The 25,843-nt window shown below is 36.9% G+C and overlaps 1 protein-coding gene across 3 annotated transcripts in view; it reads left to right on the forward strand.

Annotated features, from left to right (window-relative positions):
* Window positions 1-25,843, forward strand: part of Slc4a4 (solute carrier family 4 member 4) — a 327,804-nt gene that overhangs the window by 207,599 nt on the left and 94,362 nt on the right. For all 3 annotated transcript variants that reach the window (XM_076865382.2, XM_076865383.2, XM_076865381.2), the window contains exons 8-12: window positions 9,239-9,396; window positions 15,911-15,998; window positions 18,493-18,647; window positions 19,282-19,395; window positions 22,037-22,211. In XM_076865382.2, coding sequence (XP_076721497.1) covers window positions 9,239-9,396; window positions 15,911-15,998; window positions 18,493-18,647; window positions 19,282-19,395; window positions 22,037-22,211 — 690 coding nt within the window. The remainder of the gene's footprint in view (window positions 1-9,238; window positions 9,397-15,910; window positions 15,999-18,492; window positions 18,648-19,281; window positions 19,396-22,036; window positions 22,212-25,843) is intronic.

Consider the following 25,843-nt stretch of genomic DNA (forward strand, 5'->3'; position numbering starts at 1 on the left):
TAATATGTTATATTTTCAGATTATGAGTTCAAGGATACATATTTTAATCTCTAAGACAATTTTTTTAGCATTTCAAATGTATTTTTAAAAACCCGATCCAATAATTATGGACTATTTTACTTTTTAAATAGATTCTACTAAAATCTTATGTTTTATAGTCAATTTTTAAAAAATGAAGTTACTTCAAAGACTGGTAACTTCCATGTGTAGTTCTTCTTTAAGGTTTTTTCTGATTTCTATTAGTTATTTTTTTTTCCTTGAGCTCCAGGTTTTGTTGTTATCTACTAGTATGCCTGGTAATTTATGATTAAATGTCAGATGTAATATATGTAAAGTGGAGATAATTTGATGGTGTAATGATGTTAGCTTCCTTCAGAGAGTTTTTCCTTTTTGCCTGATATTTAGGCTGGGGGTAGGTCATCTAAATATTCAGTCTGGAATTGAGCTGAAAAGAAGCTAGGTTTCAGTTTTTTTTTTTTTTTTTTTTTTGGTAATTTACCAAATGTACATCTTCAGGCCTACAACCACCCATACAGAATCTAAATTGTGAGATTCAGATGGTTCAGATGTAAAAATTATGATATAGAAATATGAAATGACCTTTTAATCTCCTAACCAGCTACATGGATGAACATGTCAGCTCGCTCTCTCGCTCGCTCTCTCTCTCTCTCTCTCTCTTTCCATTCAATTGTCTTGCTTCAAGAGAAAGCAGTTAACTTACTTCTTGTGTTCAGGCACTATAACCCTCCCAGTAGACAAAAAACCCATTGAATTTGTCAAACTCTTAGTTCATCAAATTGGGTATTTTTCCTGAGATGTAGAGAAAGAGAATGTGCAGAAGCAGAAACCTAATAAGGTGAGAGGACATCATAGCAATGTGTGTAGAGTAAATGAATAAATGCATACTCAAGAGAGAACATAAATAAGTTAAAGTCTGTTTGATTATGCTTTTTGAGTTCCTTGAATGTTAAATTTTTACAGAATGTGATTTTCCTCTAATGCTATATTTTGGGCTCTACTGAAGAGCTGATCTCAATGAGATTATAATGCAGGCTATCTATATAATTTTTGTTCTGGACCAAGATACTTTTGAGAATCAAAGAGGAGGTACTTATGATGTTGGCAGGACATTAGGGTAAATTGAAGTTGTCATGAGTAAGGTAGTAGGCGTGGCGTCCCTTTTTTATTATTATTATTAACACAGATATCTTCTATTGTTGGAGGACATGGTACTAGGGTCACTTATAATGACTTTGAGCTTGCCAGATGATTTTGTTTGGGAAAGAATATGAGCTGGCAATTCCCAAAGGGAGAAGAGAAAATAAACTAAAAAGAAGAAAAGAAGAAAGGAAAGAACATCAATAAGAACTCCAAGAATAATCTCTTTGCCCAGGAAAACAGGTGGATGTTAGCCTGTGGTCATGAGCAGGGTACAATGAGACTGAGTAGATAAATTAGAAGATGAAAATTATTCTCATGGAGAGAAAACAAGAGTATATAGAGTGGAGTATCAATAGGTGTGAGCTTTATAAAGCATGAGAAAATACATTCAAATTGAAATTATTTTTAAATATCACTTATAATAAGGACATTGAATAGGATCATATTCTAACAAGTCAAACTCAATGTTCAAACCATAAGTACTCATGCTTTATTATAAACGGAATTTTTTCTTACCATATTTTTATTGGTGCATTATGGTTGTACACAATGATGGGATTTGTTGTTACATATTTGTACATGCACATATATAAAAGTATAATTTGGCCAATATCACTCCCCAGCACTTTCCCTATCCCTTCCCGTCTCATCCCTTGGTCCTTTTCCTCTACTGATCTCCCTTTGATGTCCTTGATATTCTTGCCCTCTCACCTTTCTTTTCTTTTTTCCTTTCTAGCTTCCCATATGAGAGAAACCAAACCCTTGACTTTTTAGGTTTGGCTTATTTTGTTAACATAATGGTCTCAAATTCCATCCATTTTCCTAAAAATAACATAATTTCATTTTGTGTGTGTGTGTGGTTGAATAAAACTCCATTGTGTATCTATACCACATTTTCTTTATCCATTCATCCACTGGGGAACACCTAGACTGGTTCCATAATTTGGCAATGTGAATTGTGCTGCTATAAACATGGGTATGCATGTATCACTATAGTATGACTTTAATTCTTAAGGATAAATACAAAGGGTGGTATAACTGGGCCATATGGTGGTTCCATGCCTAACCTTTTGAGGAAACTCCATACTGATTTCCATAGTGGTTGTACTAACTTACAGTCCCACCAACAGTGTAATAGTGGTCCTTTTTTCTACATTCTCTCCATCACTTATTATTGTTTGTACTCTTTTTTAAAGATAGATAGATAGAGAGAGAGAGAGAGAGAGAGAGAGAGAGAGATGGTTTTTAATATTTATTTTTCAGTTTTCAGTGGACACAACATCTTTATTTTATTTTTATGTGGTGCTGAGGATTGAACACAGTGCCCCGTGCATGCCAGGAGAGCGTGTTACCGCTTGAGCCACATCCCCAGCCCCTTGCTTGTACTCTTGATGGCTGTCATTCTGATTGATGTGAGATGAAATATTAGTGTAGTTTTGATTTGCATTTCCTTAATTGTTAATGATGGTGAACATTTTTCATATATTCGTTGTCCATTTGTATTTCTTTTAAGAAGTGTCTGTTTAATTCATTTGCTTATTTATTAATTGAGTTATTTTCTTTTTTTGGTGTTAATCTTTTTAAAAATTCTTTTTAAAAATATTTTTTTAGTTGTACTTGGACACAATACTTTTATTTTATTTATTTATTTTTATGTGGTGCTGAGGATCGAACCCAGGTCCTTGCATGTGCTAGGCGAGTACTCAGCCACTGAGCCACAACCCCAGCCATTAATTCTTTATATTAGATATTAATCCTCTGTCAGAAGAGTAGAAAGAATTTCCTTCCATTCTGTAGATTCTTTCTTCACATTCTTAATGTTTCATTTGCTGTGTAAAAGCTTTTTAACTTGTTGCCATCCATTTGTTCATTCACGATTGGCATTATTTCTGAGTTTTAGGGCTATTGAGAAAGTTGTTGCCTGTGCCCATAGGCTGGAGTGTTGACCCTATGTTTTCTCTTAGGAGTTGCTAGATGCAATTATTTTAATGTGACAGATAATGACAGAGAAAAAGAGGTAGGGTTTAAATACCTGCCTAGTGTCTGAGGAATGGGACAGCTTGGATCTACAATGCTGTAGGTCTGAGGTTTTAATAGCAAAGAAGCTAGTGGGACATATTAATCAAATGGTTAGAACAGCTGGTTGAAGTGTGATGGATCCCTTATGTGAAACCTTAAAATATGCAAACTGCTTTCATAGAGGAGCACAAGAAAACCTAAGATGTAAGTGGAGAGTGGAAGATTGACTTTTTCAATGAACTATATATGGTGCATATCACTTATTCATTATCAAACAGAACTGTCATCCCAAGTAATCTACCTCTTTTACAATCAGTCCATTTATTCTGCTTTATCCATTCAAAATTTCTAGTTTCTTGGTATAGTAATGTTGTGATCACTGGGTTATAGAAAACTATTCAGAAAGTAAAGAAGGGTAAGAAATTATAGGAGTAGACGTTCATGGCAAAGGGCAAGAGCTTACAGTAGAAGAAAAAATATAGTATAAAAAGAATTTTTAAAAAATGCACGTCTGTATTTACAGAGCTCATGTTAAAACCTGGCAAAGACAAGAAAGGTCAGAAAATTGTTGTGCTAGCCAAAATATCTTTTAATGATTATAGCTCCACAAGGCAGCCATTTGAAATCCATTTTTCTGAAATCAAGGTTGGCTAAAGAAATTTTTCTTCCTTGTGTGTGTTCTTAAAGTTGACCCTGCCTAAAATCCAGGCTGGGTATCCCTTGGAGAAACAACTAATGATCTATAAGAAAGGAATGTCAAACTTTATCTTTGGAATTCAATCCAGATGATTTTATTGGGTGATTTTCAACCCAATTTGAAAGCCTTAGGTTCTGTTTTTGTTTTCATTACCTTTTATTGCTCTTTGTAATTCCTAAGCTTATTCTTTACCTTTTTGTTTAATCTTTATTATTTTATTATTGTTCATACTTTATTGTGTAAGCCCAGAATTACTTTTCATATTTCTGTCATTACTTTTTCCTTTATCAGATAGTATTGGCTTCCTTAAAAAAGGCATCTGAATCAGTGTTTGTAGAGCCAAAATTATGGGAGAGATTTCGTTAACTTTGACTCTGAGAAGAACCTTCCTTGAGCTCTTTTACTGGATGCAATTGCTGTTTCTGTGACCTCCCATCAAACAATGTACCTTTCATGGTGTTTGTTTCTTCTGTAAATTTCAGGAGAGCAGATCTGTCTTCTTTACAATGACTACAACCAGACCTTGAATTATAGTAGGCGCCCACATATTTTGAAGAGAATAAAATAGAATAGAAAGGGGATTAGATGAAAGATGAGAAAATTTCTATACAAAGCAGCGTTTTCTAATCTTATTTCCTACCATAATGTGCCTGGTCTCTCAGTGGGAGATAAAGCATCTATAGGCATAAAGGCATATTAAAGGCTCTGAGAAAGTCTTTAGTGTGGAAACTTATTTTATTTAACTCAGTGTTCCTCAAATCCATTTGACAAATACACTTTTGTACCTGGGCTCTGCAGTGGACAGAAATACATTTCAAATTAATTTAAGCCCCAAAGGATTTAGTGGTTTATGTCAGTGGAAAGGATTCCTAGAGAAGCTTCAGGATGTCAGAGACTGAGACTGAAGACTCATAAATCTCTTTCCATTCATTTTCTTTTTTGCTTTTTTTAAAAAAAATCTTTATTATTTTATTTACTTGTTTTTATGTGGTGCTGAGGATCGAACCCAGGGCCTCATGCACGTGCTAGGTGAGGGCGCTACTGCTGAGCCACAACCCCAACCCTTCTCTTTTGCTTTTGTTGGGTACTTACTTCATTCTATCCTAGTGTGGACAGTCCTGACACATGGCTTTTCAACATAGTGGGGAATAACCTGCGATGAAAGAAAGAAATATATATTATATATATATATTATATATATATAATATATATTTTAACCCACATAAGTACCAGTTCTTCTAAAGGATTTGGTCTTTGCGCACGTCATGCATCCATCCTTTTGACCAATCACTCTTGTCAGGGGAGGAGTTTACCAAGAATGGCCATATCTAGGCTTTTTGCTCACCTGTGTGGCCTGGGAGGGGAGAGGGTAGATGTGCAGAACTGACTGCTTAAAGAGGAGAGTTAGAAAAGCTTATTGGGAAGAGCAGAAATAATAACCCCCATTCCTTCAGCAACTATTTGTTGAACCTTTCTCCTCAGGTACTCTTGTAGGCACTAGGAACAGTGCACTGAACAAATTAGGTGGTTATGTCTACCTCTGTTGAACTTATATTCTAATGGGGACGTAGATTTAAAAAAAAGTTTATTAACATATATGATATGTTTGATAGTGACAAATACAAGGAAAAAAAATAAAGTGGAACAGAGGAGTTAGAAGTGTCTGTGGAGAGAAGGGAGTTGAAATTTTAACTAGGGTGGCTAGGGAAAGCCTCTTTGATAAGAAAGGGACTTTTAATTAAAGAGTAAAGGAAGGGGCTTTGCAGACATTGCCTGCAGAGCAAACAGCAGGTGTAAAGGACCTGAGGTGAACCTGTCTGAGGGTGGCCACAGGGAAGGCCAGGAGAGAGTGGTAGGAAATAAGTTCAGGGAGCAGTTGGCAGCTAGATAATGCTGGGATTTGGGGTTGTTGTAAAGAGCTTGGCTTCACTTAGGGAAATAGCAACCAGCTGGAGTTTTTTGAGCAGAGGAGTAACGAGGTCTGACTCCTGATTTTTCTGCTGTGGCTGCTTTGGTGAATACAGCAGGGAGGGCAGGAGCAGGCTATCTAGTCAGGAAGCCAGGGCCATACTTCAGAGAATGTCCTGGACATGAACGAGGGTGGCAGCCATGAAGGTGTTGAAAAAGTCGGATTATGGGTACATTTGGAATGTAGATCCAACAGGTTTGCTGATGGAATGGGTGTGGGGTACCCAGAGAAGAAAGAGTTAAAGATGACAGCAAAGTTTTTGCCTTGAGCAATGGAAGAGTATAGTTGCCATACAAGGCAGGGGAGACTGCTGAAAAACTGGTTTTAGGGGACTGTCGAAAGGGCTTGTTTTGGATGAAGTGAAGTTTGAAATGTGTATTAGAAATCGAGGTGGAGATATTACATATAGGTCTGGAGCTTAAAGAAAAAGTATTGGCTAAAGATGTAAGTTTGAGAAGTCCTCGGACTTCCTCACACTTTTGAGATCACCCAGGGAGCTTGTGTATGAGGGAAAGATCCATTCAAAGAAGAACTGGCATTTATATGGGTAAAAAAAAAAAAAAAAAAAATCTTTCTTTCATTAGAGGTTGTTCCTTATCATGTTGAAAACTATTCAATTTATTCAGAATAAACTGTTCTTACCTTCATGAAACTGGGGGAGGGGAACTTATACCTTGCTGAAGTGTGATTCAGAAATGAGTAATTCTGAAAGTTCCCAAGGAAGTAGGATGAAATGGGAAGAAAGTCTTGTGCTGAACTCTGAAGAATGTTTAGAAAAGGTAGAAATAGGGAAAGGACTTTTTTTTTTTTTCTTGTAATGAGTGTGAGAATCTAAGTATATAAGATGGAAGGAATTATGGTTGAATCACCTGCCTAACCAGGAGCAAGGAGTTTGCTGAAGAGAATGGGAGGTAAAACCAGAATAATGCACAGCTTTGTTCTCTGTATTGGTAAATGAGAGCAAGCACTCTCTGGAGAGAGTTTGAGGATTGTTATTTTGCATCTGTTTGGCCACCTGGCTGTACTCCACACTCTACTTAGTGTTCTGGAGAACAGTTCATTATTGTAATTTCCTTAGGTGATAATAACAATTTTGGCAACTTCATGATTTTAGACCACTCTCTTGGCTGGTGTTTTTATATCTGTAAAATGTAAAGATGATTTTTTAATATTAGCATTTCTTGGAGGATTAATGGTAAAAATTTTGGAAAATTCCATACTACTTAGGAGTAGTTATATTCCTAACCTCCAAGAATATATAACTTGTCTTTTATTTATTGGTTAGTGAATTGATTGGTTTCCACCAAATTCTTAATCCTTTCTTGCTTTTTGTCTGATAGCTTTGTTCTTGCATGAAGTACCAAGTTAAAAACAAAATCCTATAAAAATGCTCCTGAGGGTGATGGAGTCCTCAGAGTAACTTTTCATGTCATTAATTTCCCCTAATTAAAAACTCTTAAATGGTCATTGAAAATAAAATGTTGGTGTAAACTTTGTACTAATGGGCAAAATTGGATCATGCGTGCCACTTTCCATCCCAGCAGTAATTCATGGCACAAAATACTAAATTCACTGGTACTTTTGACTTGAGGAGTGAGGCATTTACATTGGACGATAAGTAAGTATGAGAAGTCTGTGTCTTTTGTATGGTCTTGCAAAATTCTTATCCTTTTTCCCTCCTGCAATTTTGAATTATTTTCTTTGAGTTTTGTGGAAGAGATGATGCCTATCAGATAAGCTTTCAACGTGACTGTGTTAAGCAGCCTTCACTCTCCAAGAAAACCGCTTTACACCTTCCCTTCTCTCCTCAACCCCCACATGCCTCCCTCCTCCTCACCATCAGCTCACTTGTATTTCATTGCAAAAATATGAGTCCTCAGAAGCCCTCATTGCCACTCCACCAACTCTCCCAAATCACCCACCTTTGAACCCAGAGAGTCTGCCTTCCCTGGTAGGATCGATAAGCTCTTTTCCTCTCTAAAACTGGCACTCCTACCTGGGATGTGGATATCATCCCTTCACAATAGATCCAGGTTGCTTGGGCTGCTTTTCTAATTATTCCCTATCCTTCCTGCAGCATTAATCTGTCTCTACTAGATCATTCTATTCACATTCCAAAATGCTGTCACATCTCTATTAAAACAAATCCCCAGTGTTATGCCTTCTTCACTTCCCTCTCCACTTTTCATCTTTTCTTGGTAGCTGTATTTCTCAAAATAATTATCTCTATTCCCTGTTCCTACTTCTTTACTTGTCATTGTTCATGTGGCACTTGGGTGTCCATGGTAACAGCTCTTGTCAAGATTCACCAGCACTACCATCTTGCCAGTCTCACTGGTCCTTTCATAGTTCTCATCTTATTTGGGCTTTAGGCAGCCTAGCCCTTTTGTCACCTGGCTATGAGTAAAGTCTGGTTTTCCTCTCTTTATTTGTTGCTTCTTTTCAATGTCCTCTGCCGATGCCGCCTTTTATTCCTATGAAAGGTAAAGTGGCTCCAGAGTAGAGATCTTACCCCTTTTCTCTCTATACTAACACTCAGGGCTATGTCACCTGTCCAATGGCCTTGAATACTGTTGATCTGGTGATGTCTCCCAAATTTATGTCTTCTGGCTCCACCTTTTAACTGGGGCTCTTCGTAAGCATCTCCCACATGAAACTTGTAAGCCTCCTTACTTTGGCCTTCAAGGTCTTTATGGGCTGGTCCCCTTTACCCATCCAGCTTCATCTGTGGCTATTTCTGCCACTCTCCTCCTTTAGCTCCCACCACATCTGACTTCTTACTACTCTGCAAACCTCCTTCGTGTTCCAGAGGCTTTGCCCTTGCCATTCTCTTTGCTAAGAATGCTCTTCATTCAGGTCAGTGCATGGCTTGTACCCTGGGTGCCAGTGTAAAAAATATATATATATATATTTCTTCAGAGGTCTTCCCTGACCATCTTGTTTAAAATAGTACCTGTTTTAAAATAGTACCCTCTTGTCTGTTTTTCCTTCTCAGTACTTATCACTACTTTAAATCATGTGTTATTTCCTCCTGTGGCAAGGTGAGCCTAAGCAGAGCTCATAGTTAGCCTGTCCCTCCCTGTATCCCTCAGACTTAAGAGTATTGCTTTGCTCATAAGTTTTCATGAGTAAATGACTAAAGAAATGAATGGATACTACACATTGTTTTATATATATACCATGTTGTTATACCTTCATCATGTTTTAAATCAAGGTACAGCTAAGTGTTTATTTTAATAGAATGGTTAAATACAACATAAAAGTGGCTGTTTAGGGACTGTTGCATGAAGACCCCATAAAGGGACATCCTGTGAGTGATGCCTATGGTATCTCTTCTTGTTTCCCTTTTCTGGAAATAAAATGTGTGGTTTTGTTTGGTTCTTCCCATGCAGCTGAAGAATAAGTTCATGAAAAAACTGCCACGTGATGCAGAAGCTTCCAATGTGCTTGTTGGGGAGGTTGACTTCTTGGATACTCCTTTTGTTGCCTTTGTTCGACTACAGCAGGCTGTCATGCTGGGTGCCCTCACTGAGGTCCCTGTGCCCACAAGGTAGGCTGCTCTCTCCCACCTGCTGGGGTCTTCTTCGATGTGCTTATAGGGAAATGGACTCTCTCCCAGGCTAGAGGATCCGAATGAGGATATATCCAGTACATTCAAGAGATTTAATTTGAAATAATGGCTAAGTCTCACTTTTATGCTATCAAATGACTAGGCACTTGTATAATTATGACAACAGCAATTATAATAATCTTTTGGGTGGAGGACTACTTTCTTCTAATAGATTATTCTACTCAAATCTTTCCAAAAATCTTTTAACATACAAATTATAGTGTTCAGATTTTACAGATGCAGAAACTAAGTCTTAAGAATTCAACGTGTACAAAGTTATACAATTAGTAAATGGTCATAGTCGCTTTCATTTGTTCTATGTCATCAGAAAATTGGTAGTGAGTTCATACATATATACACACATGTATACATAAATATAGGTATACGTACAGATTTGTGAAATTCTTTTGGCTTTATACCCAAATTTGTACACTTTACAGTGACATATATCATGCCACATAAAATTTTGCTTTAAAAGAAGGGTGCCACTGTTGTTAAATCATGTTAAATCATCACACTGCACAGCACCTCACAAGTCATCCTCTTCAGCTCCCTCTGAAGCTGAGCTCAATAATGTTAGGTAGTTTGATTTACAAAGTACAATTAATTGAGTAGAAGTTAATGCTTCACTAAACTAATGCTGAGGAAGAGTTTAAAGAGAAGCTTGTATCTTTAGGTTGACATCAGGAAATTATCATATGAAAGAATTGAGGGGTGCTTTCTGTGGATTCCAGCACAAGAAGAGGTGACCTTTGCTCCCCTCTAGTTTTCCTCATGTGAACAGGAAGGAAGGGCTATGAATCCTCCTCAAGGAACGCAGGTGGTGTGAGCATGATTAACCAACAGTGACAAGAGGCCAGGATTTATTTTGAGCCAAGTTAGGAGGAATATTAGGAGAAAATTTCCTTAAGGCTTCTCAATTCAAGACATTCTTCCTTATTATATAAATTTTTTTCTCAGTTTTGAATTCCTTAAAGACACTTAAAATAGGAATAATACATAGGCAGTCATTGGACAAATAATATGGACAAATAACAGGAGAAAGGAGATGATCAGTTTATTCGATTACTGGGATTATTGTGATTTGTTTTCTGTAACTTAGCTTTTTGCTTTAAAACATTCCAGCAGAGCTTTGCAGTTCTATCTGAGCAATCATCTGGCAAACTGCTGACTCAGACCATGGCTGAAGTCCAGATTGGTGCCCCAATGGCTTTATTTATGTCTCTTTGGACTAACTTTACTGGGGCTTGAAAGAAAAAAAAAAAAAAAACACATGCCAAGAAGTGTTAAAGAAAACTGCTCTTCCCTTTTTATTTTTATTACTATTTTCTTTAGAAGCTACAAATAAAAAAAAAGTTAAAAGGCTTTTTATTTAACAATAATATGCGTGCATTTAGTAGCAAATTATGACAATTTTTGTACCCCTCTTATCATCTGCTCCTGTCTGGCTCATTCTTTTTTTCTTTTGTACTGGAGGGAGGCAGTATTAGTCTAGGAGTGAAATACAGCATCATTTGAAATAACAAGAGGAGCCAAGCAATTCAGGGGAATGTAATTCAATAATATCATAAAACTATTTCAGGGCAATAATCTGAATAATATATCCTTGCATGTTAACATTTTTCCAGGAAACTGTTTTATCCATTTGCTATCCTCCAAACCAATACAAGCTCTAATCACTGAGTGGGGAGTCTCATTAGCTTTTTTGGATGTGAGTAATGTGAGGCCATTTACAATGGCTTCATCCTGTGAAATCCAATCAAGGAAATCCCACAAGAAATGTGGCAGTCATTGTGGAGGACCGTGTCTGCATTCCATGATGTGCTTTAATGTGCATGTGCTGTTCTATCGCAGGAAGACTTGAAAGACATGTTTTGGTGCATGTGTTTTTTGTGGTCTTTTTTTTTTTAAAGGTGGAGGAAAATTATACAATTATTATTATTACTACTATTCCTTATAATCTTACTACTATGCACCTTTACAGAAGTATGGCCCTAGCAACTCCCCTTCCTTGTGTAGAATTCACAAGTTTCTCTACTTACTCTGTGACTTATTTTATAGACACTTTGCTGTCATCTTTTATCTGTTCACAGAGGCAACCTCTTACTCATATTTATGAGTTATATATGGAATAAATGTTGTTATGACCATTTTATATTTAAGGGGTGCAGGCAAAGGGAAGATCCATTGTCAGCACTAGAAACAGAACTCTGGCCGAATTTTAGAGTCTAGGTATCCCTAGAGATACCTAGAGTGGGATAGAATAGAAAGTTTTAGGAACCTCCCATGAAAAATGATAAGCCTTAGGTCAATTTATCCTTTTTTAAAAATATATTTTTTAGTTATAATGGACATAGTATCTTTATTTTGTCTATTTATTTTTATGTGGTATCGAGAATTGAACCCAGTACCTGACATGTATGAGGCAGGTGCTCTGCCACAGAGCCACAACCCCAGCCCTAACTTATCTTTTTCTGATCTCTGCACATTTAGGGTAAATGGTTATTCAGTAAGCTTTTAGTTCTCTAAAATGTTAGAATGTTTGCCCTTTTAGCATGGCTATATTAATATATATGTGTATTATAAATAATTACTTGCCTAAGAGAAAGAGTTTGTTCTTAGTGTTTAAAACTGTTTATACAAAAACTATTAGAGGGGCTGGGGTAGAAGTCTTGCTAATTCAGTTCTGTCTTGTCCATCAGTCGAATTGCTAGCTTCTGTAGTGCACATAATGTGGTTGGTTATGGTGGGTTTATGGTCCTCATGAATCTTTTGTGGAAGCTACAGTTTAGCCACATTTTCCAAAGTTGCTAAATATGAATAACGTGTTATTTGATTTTGAGAGAAGGGAGTGAAGGATTGGTACATGCTGAGTTTATTCTGGAAATAGCTGTGCTGTATCAGGAGGGGGGATGTACATCCTTTCTGAAAAGATTAAGTGATTTAGGAAAGCTGGCTCCTTTTCTGATATTATGCTCTGTTTCTGCCTATAATTATTTTGTGAATGTGAGTATAGGCCATTGGTTCCAGACATGGATCATCTGGTACTTCTTTTTGTTGTGCAGAATGCTAGAGGCATCCTCCCCAGGCATAATTAGTTACTTGAAAAAGCTCACAAATGTAGAAAAGGGCCTCATGAACATTCTTAAGACAACTAGACACCATTAAGCATTCTAACTCTGACTTGTTGCTAGTGATGAGTGCATAAAAGAAACTCAGTAACATAAATTAATTTCTTTTCTCTGAGCTGTCAACATGGACTGTGTCCTTCCAGCCACACAAATGTGATGTTTACTCTAATTTGTTAATAAAGAAAAAAGCTTCTGGTTAAAAATAACATCTGTCCATTGATAAAAAACAGTTTGGATCATGAAAAGAGTTTTCAGTACATTATAAAAGCTGAGCGTGGCAGGATGTACTTCAATCATAAAAGTTGTAACAGCTTTTGCTTTTTTGAGGGTTAAAGGGGAGAGGACATGTTCCAGGCAGAGGGAACATTGATGGCTGGGTTACTCTGAGTAGGTTCCCTCAGAACTCTTGGCTTCATGTCCATAATACAATCTAGATTAAAGGCTGCTTAAGGGTCCCTATTCCTACAAATGAGATTATTTACTTGATATGATGTTCCCTACTGCTTTTGCATGCTCAGATTCCCTCTGTATATCACTTTTTAAAAATTAATTTTGTATATTTTAATTTGTTATACATGATAGTAGAATGTATTTTGACGCAGTGTACACAAGTGGAGCACAACTTCTTCCTCTGGCTGAATCCCTCTCTATATCATTTTAGGAGCATGCATTTACTGAATTGTTCCCAACTGGAGTTAGGTAAACAATGTTGCCATATTGTTTCTGTTTGGCACTTGATGATAGTTCATTAGTGAAGAAATATCTTTTTTTAAAAACAAAATTATAATTACCTAGGAATAATGCCTTTATATGTAGGTCATGCTATAGTATCCATCACAGACATTGTTGATCTACTGTTTCCATTCATTCTTTGATAAATTTTGTGGAAACCAAAGAGTAAAATTATATGTTCCTCATCTTCTGGGTTTTTATTCAGAGGCTTCATGACTCTATTAGTTTGGAGAGAGTCACCCATCCTTGGCCAAAGTTTATGTTTATGTTTGAGGACTATTAGTGACTAAGTGTTTTTTCTCACTAACAAGATAGTAGGTTTTTTTTCCCCATCTAGTCAACCTGATAATTAACTTGTGTCAGTTGATACAGATTGATAGGATAATGTGTATTTGTAAGCTACACTCCTTATGGGAGTGGTAGGAAGGGCCATAGAGTGGTTCTGGAAAGGTTTTGGGCATTATGCATTCTTGAAAAGCTAATATTTAGATACACTGAGATAATAAAAAATGGCAGGCAAAAGAAATCCATTATTTAAAAAAATGTCCTAAGGACCCAACAAGGTAGTTTCTCTTGTGACACTGCACCTGCCCATTTTACCTAACACACTATTGTCTTACTTGACAGCGGCCATTTGTAGATAGGCAAATTGAATTGGAAAAATGTAACCGGTACTAGCATTTCTCAATGGTATTTGTATTTTGTTTTACTGGCAAAAAATTTTTTTTCAAGTGTTGCATTCAAACCAGGGATTAGCCCCTTTAGAAAGCAACACTTTACTGACACCGAGTAGCACTTCATAATGGTGTATATGGTGGTACATAATTATGAAGTGGTCAGTGTCAAAGGAAGAAAAATTCTAGCATCAATTGAACTTCAGGGTTAGAGGTCTAAAGTTCAGTCCCGACAGTGGCTTCTTTCATGCCAAACAGACTTTCAAGCTGCTGATTGCTTTGCTTTTTCATTCACTGTGATCAGACTTGAAAGTGAGTGTTCCACTCCACTGCAGAACTGGTTTTCAAGCAAATAAGTACTGAATGGTTTTATTGTTATTCTAGTATAAAATCTGGGTATTCAAACTTTCAGATTACCACCGCCTGTTTTTACACTCTTAATTCCTGGTGTTTTTTTCCCCCTATCTCCTTTGAATTGACTTTTATAATGAAATAAAGTAATTATATATCAAGGGGCATTTTGGAACAAGCTGTAACATTTTATAGAGTACTTGCTGTTGATCCTTTTTTATTTAAAGGGAGGTATAGGAGTATATTAGTAATAAATAGAATTTGGCAAAGTAATGTACAAAGCCATCCCTGGTACCTTAAAATCTTACCTTTCTTGTCCCAAGCTAAGCATCCACAAGTTCTTTCCCAGGAGCAACCTGTGGAAGTTATTGTGGATAGTTTTTGTGTTTCACAACTCTGGTATGCCAATAGGGTTGGTGGTAATAACATAATTATGTGGTAAAAAGAATAGGATGCAAGAAGAGCTATATGTACACTTTATTTTGCTTTGCTTTTGTTTAATTTTGTTTTGTTTTTTGATGCTGGAAATTGAACCCAGGGAATCATGCATACTGAGTATGTCTTCTCCCTCTGAACTACATCCCTTGCCCCAGACATTTACTAAGCACAGACCTTGGGCTCATGTATCACCTCCTTCAGCCCCAGTTTCCTTGCCATCACACAGGAATAGAATACCTGTCCTTTTTGCAAGGGTTACATGGAAATTAACAGAAAGTGATGAATGTGAAATCCTGCTTTGCAGGACTTTAAAAGCTGTCTAACCACATAATGCCATCATTTTGATTGCCCTCATTATCGCCTTGTTAGGTAAGACATGATCAATATCAAGGCTAAGATTTATCTAATATCACCTTTTGTGGTTTTTTTCCTTATTTATTTATCAGGTTCCCTCCTCCCCAGTGGAGACATACATCTTTGTCCTTGTTATCAGTGAGGGATTCCTTCCAATATGAAAAATGGGAATGAGCTCATTACTACATGTTTCAGGACCTATTTTCTCTGAAGCAGTGCTTTGTACAGTATCAAGAAAACAAGTTAGAAAGAAAATGGGAACACCCATAAAAAATTAAGTCTGTGAATGATAATTTATTTTGAATTTCCCTCATATTTCATTTTATTTTACATTGATGGTCAGCATATGGCTTACTTATAGAAATTTGGTTTCGGTTTTTGGAAAAGTCAGAGAAGTTCAAAGGTGTACTAAGTCTATCGAGTTATTGGACTTAATAGATTTGCTTCAAAGATTCCAAAAGACAGTAGAGATGGAAAAAGAGCAAAACGTAAAACAGAAACATTGACTGTCTCATAAAGAATATAAATTGAACCTTTCCTGCTCAGCAAAAAAGCTTCTCAAGTTTTCATGGTAAACTTTTCTTTGCCTCCAAATAAACTGAACAGTGATTTGTGTTTCACATAGTGTGAAAGAGTATTTTCCATATCACCAAGTCTAGTCCTTTGTTTAGAGATCTAACCCTTTCGTAAATATGAATTAAGATAAACATTTTTAGTCTCTTGTATATTGATGAAATGTGTGTAACAGCATGTGCTTCTTTCCTTTTCCCTTAGGTTCTTGTTCATTCTCTTAGGTCCTAAGGGCAAAGCCAAGTCCTACCATGAGATTGGCAGAGCCATTGCCACCCTGATGTCTGATGAGGTAGGGAATTGGGAAGATAGGTTTCTTTGAATGACCTAGTTGTGTTGTTTTCATACTGTGACTCATCTGTGACAATTTATTCAGTTTGAATTATGGGGTTACTAAGATCTTCATAGCATGAAGTACAATCATTTGTGGGAAATGCACTGATATTCCCTATGCATTAGTTTTCAAAAAGCAAATCATGTACTTTGTTTTTGTACTGGATTATAAAGAGTGTTGGAATAAAACATTTTCCTTTCTTTTTAAAAACATTTTCAATTTAAAAAAAAAATTTTAATAGACCCATAATTGTGCCTCTATATGAGTTATAGTGTGATATTTCAATACAGTTCTATACAATTTGGAATGTCTGAGGCACAGTAAGATAACCATCGCTAATAACAATTAATTGTATATTTCAAAATAGTTAGTAAAGAGGATTTTGAATGTTCCCAAGAGGAATAAAAGATAAATGTCTGAGGTGATAAATATGCAGTTCCCCTGATCTGATTATTACCTATTTTCAACTTTGTCTCAACTTTATCTCTTAAAGTATTTAATATGTTAATTCTGGGAATTTAACTATTCATATTCTATATTATTTCCAGAATTATATGTTTTATAAAATAATCTGTAATAAAATGGATAATGCATTTTTCTTAGATATCAGAAAATACATGTTTTATGGTTTTCTTATTTTGTGGAAGGCAAGTTGCACATCTGAAATACATTAGCAACTGCAACTGTAGAGTATCTAGTACTTTCCAGTTATGGTTTCATTACTCTCACAACAGCTTGAATGTTGCTACATGCATTTTAGATATGACAAAACCAAACCAGACTTGTGGTAAAAGAAACACTGTTAGAATATAAGATCATTAATTTCTGCTTCTGTGTCTTTCTGCTTTACTATTTTTTCAAATGTTTCACTTTTGCTTTATTGTTGAATTTGTCAGTTTTTCCATGTGTTAAGTGAGGAACAGGATGCTTGCTTGTTAGGGATAGAAATTCTGTGTGGTGATTGCTCAGGTGATTTTTACTGGGTCTGAGAACATTGAAGTATAGCAATGCTGGTTCTTTTTCTCCCCCTATTAAGGGGTTGTATATTTCCCTCCTCACAATGAGTTAATTTATTTTTGTATGTTTATAGCTTCTTTTTTAAGTTATTCATTTGAAGATGTGTCAATTAGGAATGCTGTAGGCTGCAAGTGATGGGTTTATAGTAGCTTAAACAATCTGCAGATTATTTTCTTATATAACAAAGTTAGGAGGTAGATAGTAGCTGGGGTTGGTTTAGCTTAACTGTTTGCTAATTGATACCTGCACACTTACTTCCATGGTCTTAAGATGGCATTTTTTTCCCCCTCCTGTCAAAATTGTAACTCTACAGTGTCTGCCTGCATTCAGCTTATCACCTCACTACATTTAAAGTAGGAAACAGTGATGGGGGTAATGTGAGCTGTATCTGCCCCTTTTTGCAGGCTTACCCAAACAGCCTCATTCTCATGTCTCATTGGTTGGAACTGTTGCTCTCTATCTGCAGGGTTGGCTGGAAAGGTGACTCTCTGACTCTCCAGCCACAGTGATGGAGATGGCAAAAGAAAATGAGATTGAGGGTAGCAGTGTCTGCATTTTTATTGCCCTCCTCTCTACCCCACAACCCAAAGACCATTAAGTGCTATTTGATTGACAACTTTAGAACATTCTTTTTCAGGAGAAGTGATTTAGCAGAAGTCTTTAAGAATAGGGAAGGTGATTGAACAGGGTGGCCATCTTCTTTTCTTGAGATTAAAGAATTTGACCCAGTTCAGGTTCAAGCATGAAAATCTTGTGAAGAACTTTCAGATCATCAGTTTGGTTAGAAGAATGGAATGATTGACAAAAAGGGCTTGTGTACCTTTTGGAAATCCTTCCTTTGGAAGTTCATATAAAAGACATGAACCTTTTGAATCCTTGGTGATTTAGATATTACCTTGCCAAAAAATGGACTTGTTTAAATACATTGACTTTGTGTTCTGACAGTATAAGTTTTCTTTTTAAAATGGGTCACATTATTTTTGTGCTTGACAAGTGCAGTGTTTGATTCTCAACCTGATCTTTACACTCACTTTAAATTTCTCCTTGAATCATCAGCAGTTGTTTGTCCCAGTAGTTTTTATTTCAGGGAATGACTTTTCAGTATATTTCTCCGAACTATTTTCATCTGGCTTCCATAGCAACTGTATCAGTAACAGTACTTTACCAAGGGGAGCTGAAAGGCATGTAATTTTACAGTATTGATAAAAAAAGAAACACTTAAAAATAGCCATTTACTCAGGCTTCTACATATATTCTTTAAGGTTATAATCTGAAAAACTTAAATATTTTGAAAATGGCTGAATAATACAAAATAGGAGAACATGGTTATAGTAATATCATGGTGAATTTTGGATAGCTTTCTTCAGGCTAGATATGGTGTGAAGCATGTAGAAAGCTCTTTGGTTGGATGAACACATCTCTTACCATTCTTTAGGTGTTCCATGACATTGCTTACAAAGCAAAAGATAGGCAGGACCTGATTGCTGGCATTGATGAGTTCCTAGATGAAGTCATTGTCCTTCCACCTGGAGAATGGGACCCAGCGATCAGGATAGAACCTCCTAAGAGCCTTCCATCATCTGACAAAAGGTAAACTCTTAGGCAGTTGGAAATTTTAAGGTGCTAGAATACACCTGAGAAGGAGGTTATGTTTAGACAAGGAAGTGGAGTCAAGCTACTGCCTTAATATTTTTAGGTCCTCATGGACATATTGCTTCCAAGGAATCAATTATGTGCCTTTGTTTCTTATTTCCTTGATGCTGTAAAATACATGTTAAATGTTTTGATGTTCTTTAGTGATTACAAATTGGCTCAGATCACAGTATTGGAATGTATCAGAGGCATTCTTTGGGGATTTTTTGGGGGCATGTCTCCCTGTACATGTAGAAAGAGCAGTTTACTCAAGTCCTTTGCAGATTTAAGAGGTTAAGAAATTGGGTGAGGTAGTTGAAGAGAAACCATTTGTTGGATATCTAATATTTCCTAGGTGAATTTCCCTCTTATAAGATATACAATTAATTCAGCTTTTCATTTCATCTAATCATTTGTCTTGGCTCTGACTGCAACATGTCAAGAATTATTTGTTAGGATAGCAGAAAGAAAGAATGTTCTTTCTTCCCAAACTTCATCTTTCCATTGGCCAATGTATGCCATAGTGAGTGCTTCATTTTAGAAGCAAATGGATAAATACTAATGTTCGCTTGGGCTCTGTTTCCTTTCTTAGAAAGAATATGTACTCAGGTGGAGAGAATGTCCAGATGAACGGAGACACCCCCCATGATGGAGGACATGGAGGAGGAGGGCATGGGGATTGTGAAGAACTGCAGCGAACTGGACGGTAACTGACGGATCCTTTTGCCATTCACCATAAGGTTTTCTTTAGATCTAAATTTCCCTTCATCTTTCTAAATTTACTTTCAGCATTTTATTCACTGGTTTGTTCATTTGTTCAGCCAACAAATATTTATAGTGCACCTATTAGTCACAGGCACTGGAGATATAACAGTGAATTAAAATCCCTGCCCTTGTGGGTCTTACTTTGTAGAGATGGGAGACAAGTAAGAAAATAAATAAACGTGGTGATATTTTTATGATGAAAAATGAAGCAGAAGTAGGGACTCTTGTCATGAGAAACAGTATTGTGGTTTTAGACAAGGTGGTCAGAGAAGGCCTTACAGAGAATGGCAACATTTGAGGAAAGTGTAGAAGGAGGTGGGGGACAGATCATGAAGGGAAGATGTGGGGTGGGAGGGAACTGCCCACAGAGTGCTTTCTGGAATGCATTGGGGTACTATGGCAAATGCAGGGATGGATGGGATGTCAGAGGGTCCAACTGATGCCTGGTAAGTATGGGTAGCAGGAAGAAGAACTGGTGATGGGTTAGCCTTTCCCGGGTGGCTCTCAGGACTCCATCTCTTCCCCGCACATGTACTCAAAAGTGAGGAACATAGAGATAAATAATTCACAGGTCACTCCTCTGCCTCCTTAGCCTGAAGCTCGAGTTCAGGTTTTCCAGATTGCTCCATCTGATTACTTTTTATGACAATTCTTCCTCTTCCACTATTATATTTTCCATTTCATTTTGGGGTGAGTAAAAATTTAAGTAAGATAGTTTTTTTTTCCCTGTCTCTTAAAAAAAAAAAAAAAGACAAAACACTGTAGGATTTTAATAAATAAAAAAATACTGTAGGATTTTAATTTTAAAAAAAAGTATGTCATTTTGGTTTGCAGTTGAATCTTGGTGAAGTTATTTCCTTTTCCTGGTGATCCACTTGGATTTCTCTCCCAAATTAAAAGAAAATTCCACCCTCCACACAAAATCCTCCCTCTTGAGCTCCCTGTTTTTTCTAAATACAGTCATGCATCACTTAACGATGGGGATGAGGTCTGAGAATTGCATCCTTGGGCAGTTTGTCGTTTTGCAAACATCATGGTGCATACTTCCACAGACCCACATGGTATAGGTCCATCATGTGACACTTCTGATAAAATCAGGAGGCAAGGTTACGACCAAATGTAGGAGATTGCTGTCAGTGTAACACGGTGTGCTGTTTTATAGTAAACTATTTTTTTAATCAGCAGAAGGTATTCTCTCTAAAATAATGATAATAAGGATAGTGTACCAAATATGTAAACTAATAACACAGGTATTGATGACCATTATCAGGTCTTACATACTATATGTATTTGACAGCACAGTAGGTTTGTTTACATTGACATCACCACCGACACATGAGTGATATGTTGCACTGGCCCATCATACATGTGGTCCATCATTAACCAGAACATTATTATGTGGTACATGATTGCTGTTCTTAACAAACCATTTTCATTAGGAATATCATTTTGGTTTTTCTACTCATATCCCAGGTAGTAGTTCTGGAATTTAGTTTTTTTAAATTTCATCAGACTGTGATTTTTTTCTTCCCCCTTTCACCTTTCCTAAATGCACTGTGTACCTCCAGTGTTCCTGGTGCCATGCACAGCCCTGTGAATACCAAGGAAACAGCAGTGGGGCAGTGAGTGCAGTGCAGGTCCAGCAGGCACCTAGGGAGGTAGATAATCCTGATAAAGCGTGAGAGCTAAGAGTGGGAATCTGGGTGATGAAATCGGAGCACCATTGAGCATTGGAAGTGGAGAGTTCTTCTAGGCAGAAGCAACAGCATGCATGTTTATGGCTGATGATTGAGGTCTGGCTGGGAGGGAAGTAGACTGACCCATGGGTCCATTAGCTGACCTGCTGATGTGTGTCGGGGCTCAGTTTGTGCCTTCTCCTGTCACCTACCTGCTGGCCCTCCCCACTTAGTTCTTTCAGATCCTTACCCCAAAGTCACCTTCTCAGAAGAATCTTCTGGCTAGCCTATTTAAAGTTTCAAATACCTTTTTTTTCCAGTAATACATAACCCTCTTTCCCATTTAATGTTTTCTTTGATTTTTAGCACTAAGCATTTTATTTATTTATCTTGTTTATTAGCTGTTGTTTTTTTTTTGTCTCCCCAAAGTAGCCCCATAAGAGCAGGGCTCTGGGGCCTGTGTTGTTCACTGTTGTATCCCCAGCAACCAGAAGAGTGCCATAGTGTGGGAATATCACAGGTGCTCAATAAACATTTGTGGGGTGAAAGAATGAATGAATGTGGGAAGGATGCTCTAGCAAGATTGTAAAGGGCCTTTTATGATCCCACATATTTGGATGTTCTCCTTTGGGCAACAAAAGATTTTATTTATGTACACAGTTCATTCTTGCATACAGAACCACTGGCTGATCTTTAGGAAATGTGACACCTAATTTAGTAACTGAAAGAGGTAGATAGTTTTCTGGTCTCATTTTAAGTGGTTAAATAGTATCATGTGATTGATTCAAGTGTTTAAATAACCAATTCTAACCAATTCTTCATGGTTTTGTGAATTGTCTTTTAATGAATTTGGTGGTCATTTATTTGTTTCCTACTTGGTCACATGTTTGCTTTCTCCCTGCCCAGGTTCTGTGGTGGATTAATTAAGGACATAAAGAGAAAAGCACCATTTTTTGCCAGTGATTTTTATGATGCTTTAAATATTCAGGCTCTTTCAGCAATTCTCTTCATCTATCTGGCGACTGTAACTAATGCTATCACTTTTGGAGGACTGCTTGGGGATGCCACTGACAACATGCAGGTGGGTATGGTTTTGGGGAGGACACAAATAGTACAGCCAGATTGTCTTCCTCACCCCTACAGCTCAGTTAGAAGCAGATGGCCTTTCAGTTACTCAGCGTGATTTTCTTTCTTTTGCTGGATGCTGCATTTTAGTTTGCTTCTGGCTTGCTGCTGTATTTCCAGCATGTTAGTAATTACAAAAATAGCTCGATGAAATCTGGCTTGAGTCACAAGTGGGGAAAAGAAGCAGAGGAAATGAGGATCTACAATTCTATTTGGGCAAACGCATATCAGCTGCCTTACATTTGTGCAGTGCACAAGGTTTACATCTACTCCATTGAATGTATGGAACATATTCTGTTAAACTTGATCCTCACACTCTTTGGGAATGCATGATTACTTTACTCTTTATCTTTGCTCTTACATGAGCAAATAATAATCAAACAATTGAGAGATTTGCTCAAAGTTGGATTTGCAACTAGTAGAGTTCAGAACTTTAATGGATGCAAGTTGATAGCTGTTTCTTCCATACCTGAACCTGTCTCTCATTAAGCCATAATGATTCTGGTGTGGCTTGTTTTGTACCATTAATTGCAACCACAATTTTTTTGGTTACTTTTAAAGTGGCGTTTGCCTTCCTTTTGCATCAATAATAGCTACAGAAAGAGAAGATGTTTTTGATTCCCCTAATCAATTGGAATAATATGTACAAAACTACTTTTATTTGATCCAGTCATTAAAACAAATAGGCATTGTGTTAGGATGAATACAGAGGAGTGAATAAGTTTGATAGTCCCATGAAAAGAATCCAATTCAAGCCCTTTCTACACTCTGTTCTTACTTACTTGTTTTTAAGCAATGTGACATTTGTAAGTGCTGCCAACCAGCTTTTTTTTTTTTTTTTTAATGTAACTAATTCCAAAAAATTACTTCACTTTTATTGCCTAGGTACATTTATGTTTTAGATTTCTTTTGAATACAAAAAAAAAAGATGGAAGGCTGGGGTTGTGGCTCAGCGGTAGAGCGCTCGCCTAGCATGCGTGAGGCCCTGGGTTCGATCCTCAACACCACATAAAAATAAATAAACAAAATAAAGGTATTGTGTCTAACCAAAAATAAATATATATTAAAAAATAAGATGGAAACTATAACATGTATATTGTCTCGAGTAAAAAGGGAGAAATGACTTTAAACATTGTTTATTTCAAGTGCCCATACCTTATAGCTCTTATCTGTCTGTACAGCATATTGCCCCAAAACGTGGAGGCTTGACATAACCATTTTAAACTCCCTCTCATGGCTCAGGCAGTTGATGCTTAGCTGAGTGGTCCTCTATACTTTGCAGTCAGATGGCATTGGAGGCTGAAGTCCCTTAAAATGACTTTTTGCTCACATTCCGGTGCCTGGCTTGGGCTGTCTGGAACAGCTGGAGTCTGAGGACTCTCCACATGACTTTTCCACATGGCTAGCTTGGGGACTGTGATGACTCCTAAGAATTCATGCTCCACTGGAAAGGGGAACTTGCTGTTCATCTTTACTTATTTCCATGTAAATGTGTACCCATATCATTTTCTGATTTTTCAGAGAACCTGAAAAATTAAAACTCTTAGTGAAATCTCATGACACTTAAATATTGGCAGCCAATTAACATTTAAAAAAAAAAAAACATTGTGCTGGCCAAAGAACTTGTATCACTGTGTTACCCATGAGAGACCTACAGCACAGATTTTAGAGACTAAACTTGTGGACCACAGAGATGAAATACATGAAGAGTCTTCCCCATCTGCTCCTGTACTTTCTCTTCATTCATAAGACAGAAGTAAATAAACTAAATTATGACAGTGATGTCAGTAATAGAGTTTTTATAAACTTTAATCTGTATCCAAATTGGGCAGTGATTCTTCATCTAGATGATAACATAACATTCATTAAACAGATCATTCGAGGAAACAAGTGTAGAAGAAAGCACTGGGTAAGCATGCTGAGGCCAGCATGAAGAAGATAACACAGGTAGCCACATATTAAAAGAGTAATGCTAGTTTTGAGGATGGCAGGAACAAAACCATTTTCTGTCCATCAGAAAGTACAGAGACCTTCTTGTGCAGTTAATTTTTAAACATTTGTTTTGACATTTTTCTCATTGAGGTGGGGGACTTTGTGGCACTTCCCATGTGTGAGCATATTGCCTTTCTGAACTGAATCGCAATCTTTGCAGCCTCTTAAGACTTAGCTTTAGAATGCAGCATCTGAGACTAGGGGTAGGGTATATTGAAATCTGTTTTGATCCCTCCTATATTAATCGATTTCTATCTGAGTGTGTCCTTGGGAAAGTAGAGGACTCTGTTGTGTAACATATGTAGGTAACATAGGATTACCACCTCCTCTACCGTGATATATCACCTGGACAAGGTCTTACTTGTGAAATTAGCTATTTTCTAGAATGTGAGGATTTCAGGGGAAATGAATGGTTTAGTGCATCGGAATGTTAAGTAGTACATCAGAATAGCCCTTTGCTGGATATTATTACTCTTGGGAATTGACAATTCAAAGTAATGCAAATACAGAGGTTGTTTTTTAAAAAAAAATCAATTAATTTTTGTTAGTTGTAGATAGACAGAGTGCCTTCATTTTATTTACTTTTATGTGGTGCTAAGGATCAAACCCAGTGCCTCACATATGCTAGGCAAGCACTGAGCTACAGCCCTAGGCCACTGAGCTACAGCCCCAGCCCCATGAATTTATTTTCCAGACAAAATTTGATAATTTTATTAATAGATTCTGTAAACTCCATGCATAATTTTGTTGAAACTGTAAACACATTGTTTTAAAAGTTTCTGTGACTGAAAATACTGAAGTAACATTCTTTTTTCTTTTCTCTCAAGTCTGAAGTCTTATTCTTTTAAGAACTGTATTGGCCAAGTCCTTCTCTCAGACTACAACTTGGTACTTCTGAGAAGTCCAAGTAGGTGGCAGAAACACTGAAAAAGAAGGGTAGAAAAAGAATGATTATTAATCTACATTTATTGAATTGAAATTCAACAAATAGTTTTATATATTTTAAAGACTAGGGAATAAGGTGGTTTAATATGTTGAAGGGTATCTCAGGTACTGAAAGGGTATGTACTTTAACACAAAAAAATTTTGATACCCTTGCAGTAGAAGACTTCTTGACTTAGCAAGAAGGACAAGAGAATGTTTTAAGGATTTAATTCAAAGATCCAGGTCATTTAGCAGGTCTGTGGAAGAGTTTGATTCATTCCTTTGCAGATGTTTATGGAGTGTCTATTATGGGTCAGAGACTATTTTAAGTGCTGGGATACAAATAGGTGAGCAAAATAGATAAGAATCCCATGCTGGTGGTATTTGCAGTCTAGGGTGTTGATGAATGCAATGTTTTTCAGTGCCCAGTAGTAGTGTGTAGTGGGTTTATTTAGGGGGTGAAGTCTCCTGGATTCATGAGACTCTAGACCAGAAAAGCACTGGTAAAGCCTGAGATAATCTGCAGTTATATCACATGCATTCATAAATGTGGCAGTGGGTTATTCTCAAAAGCACAGGCAGTTCCAGTGAGTCAGCTGAGAACAGTGTCCTTGCCTTTAAGGCAGACAGCTCTGAAATGGTTCACATAGGGCCCTTATTGTCAGGCTACAA

Source organism: Callospermophilus lateralis, chromosome 8 (genome assembly GCF_048772815.1).
Source record: "Callospermophilus lateralis isolate mCalLat2 chromosome 8, mCalLat2.hap1, whole genome shotgun sequence".
In the NCBI taxonomy this organism is placed as follows: domain Eukaryota; kingdom Metazoa; phylum Chordata; class Mammalia; order Rodentia; family Sciuridae; genus Callospermophilus; species Callospermophilus lateralis.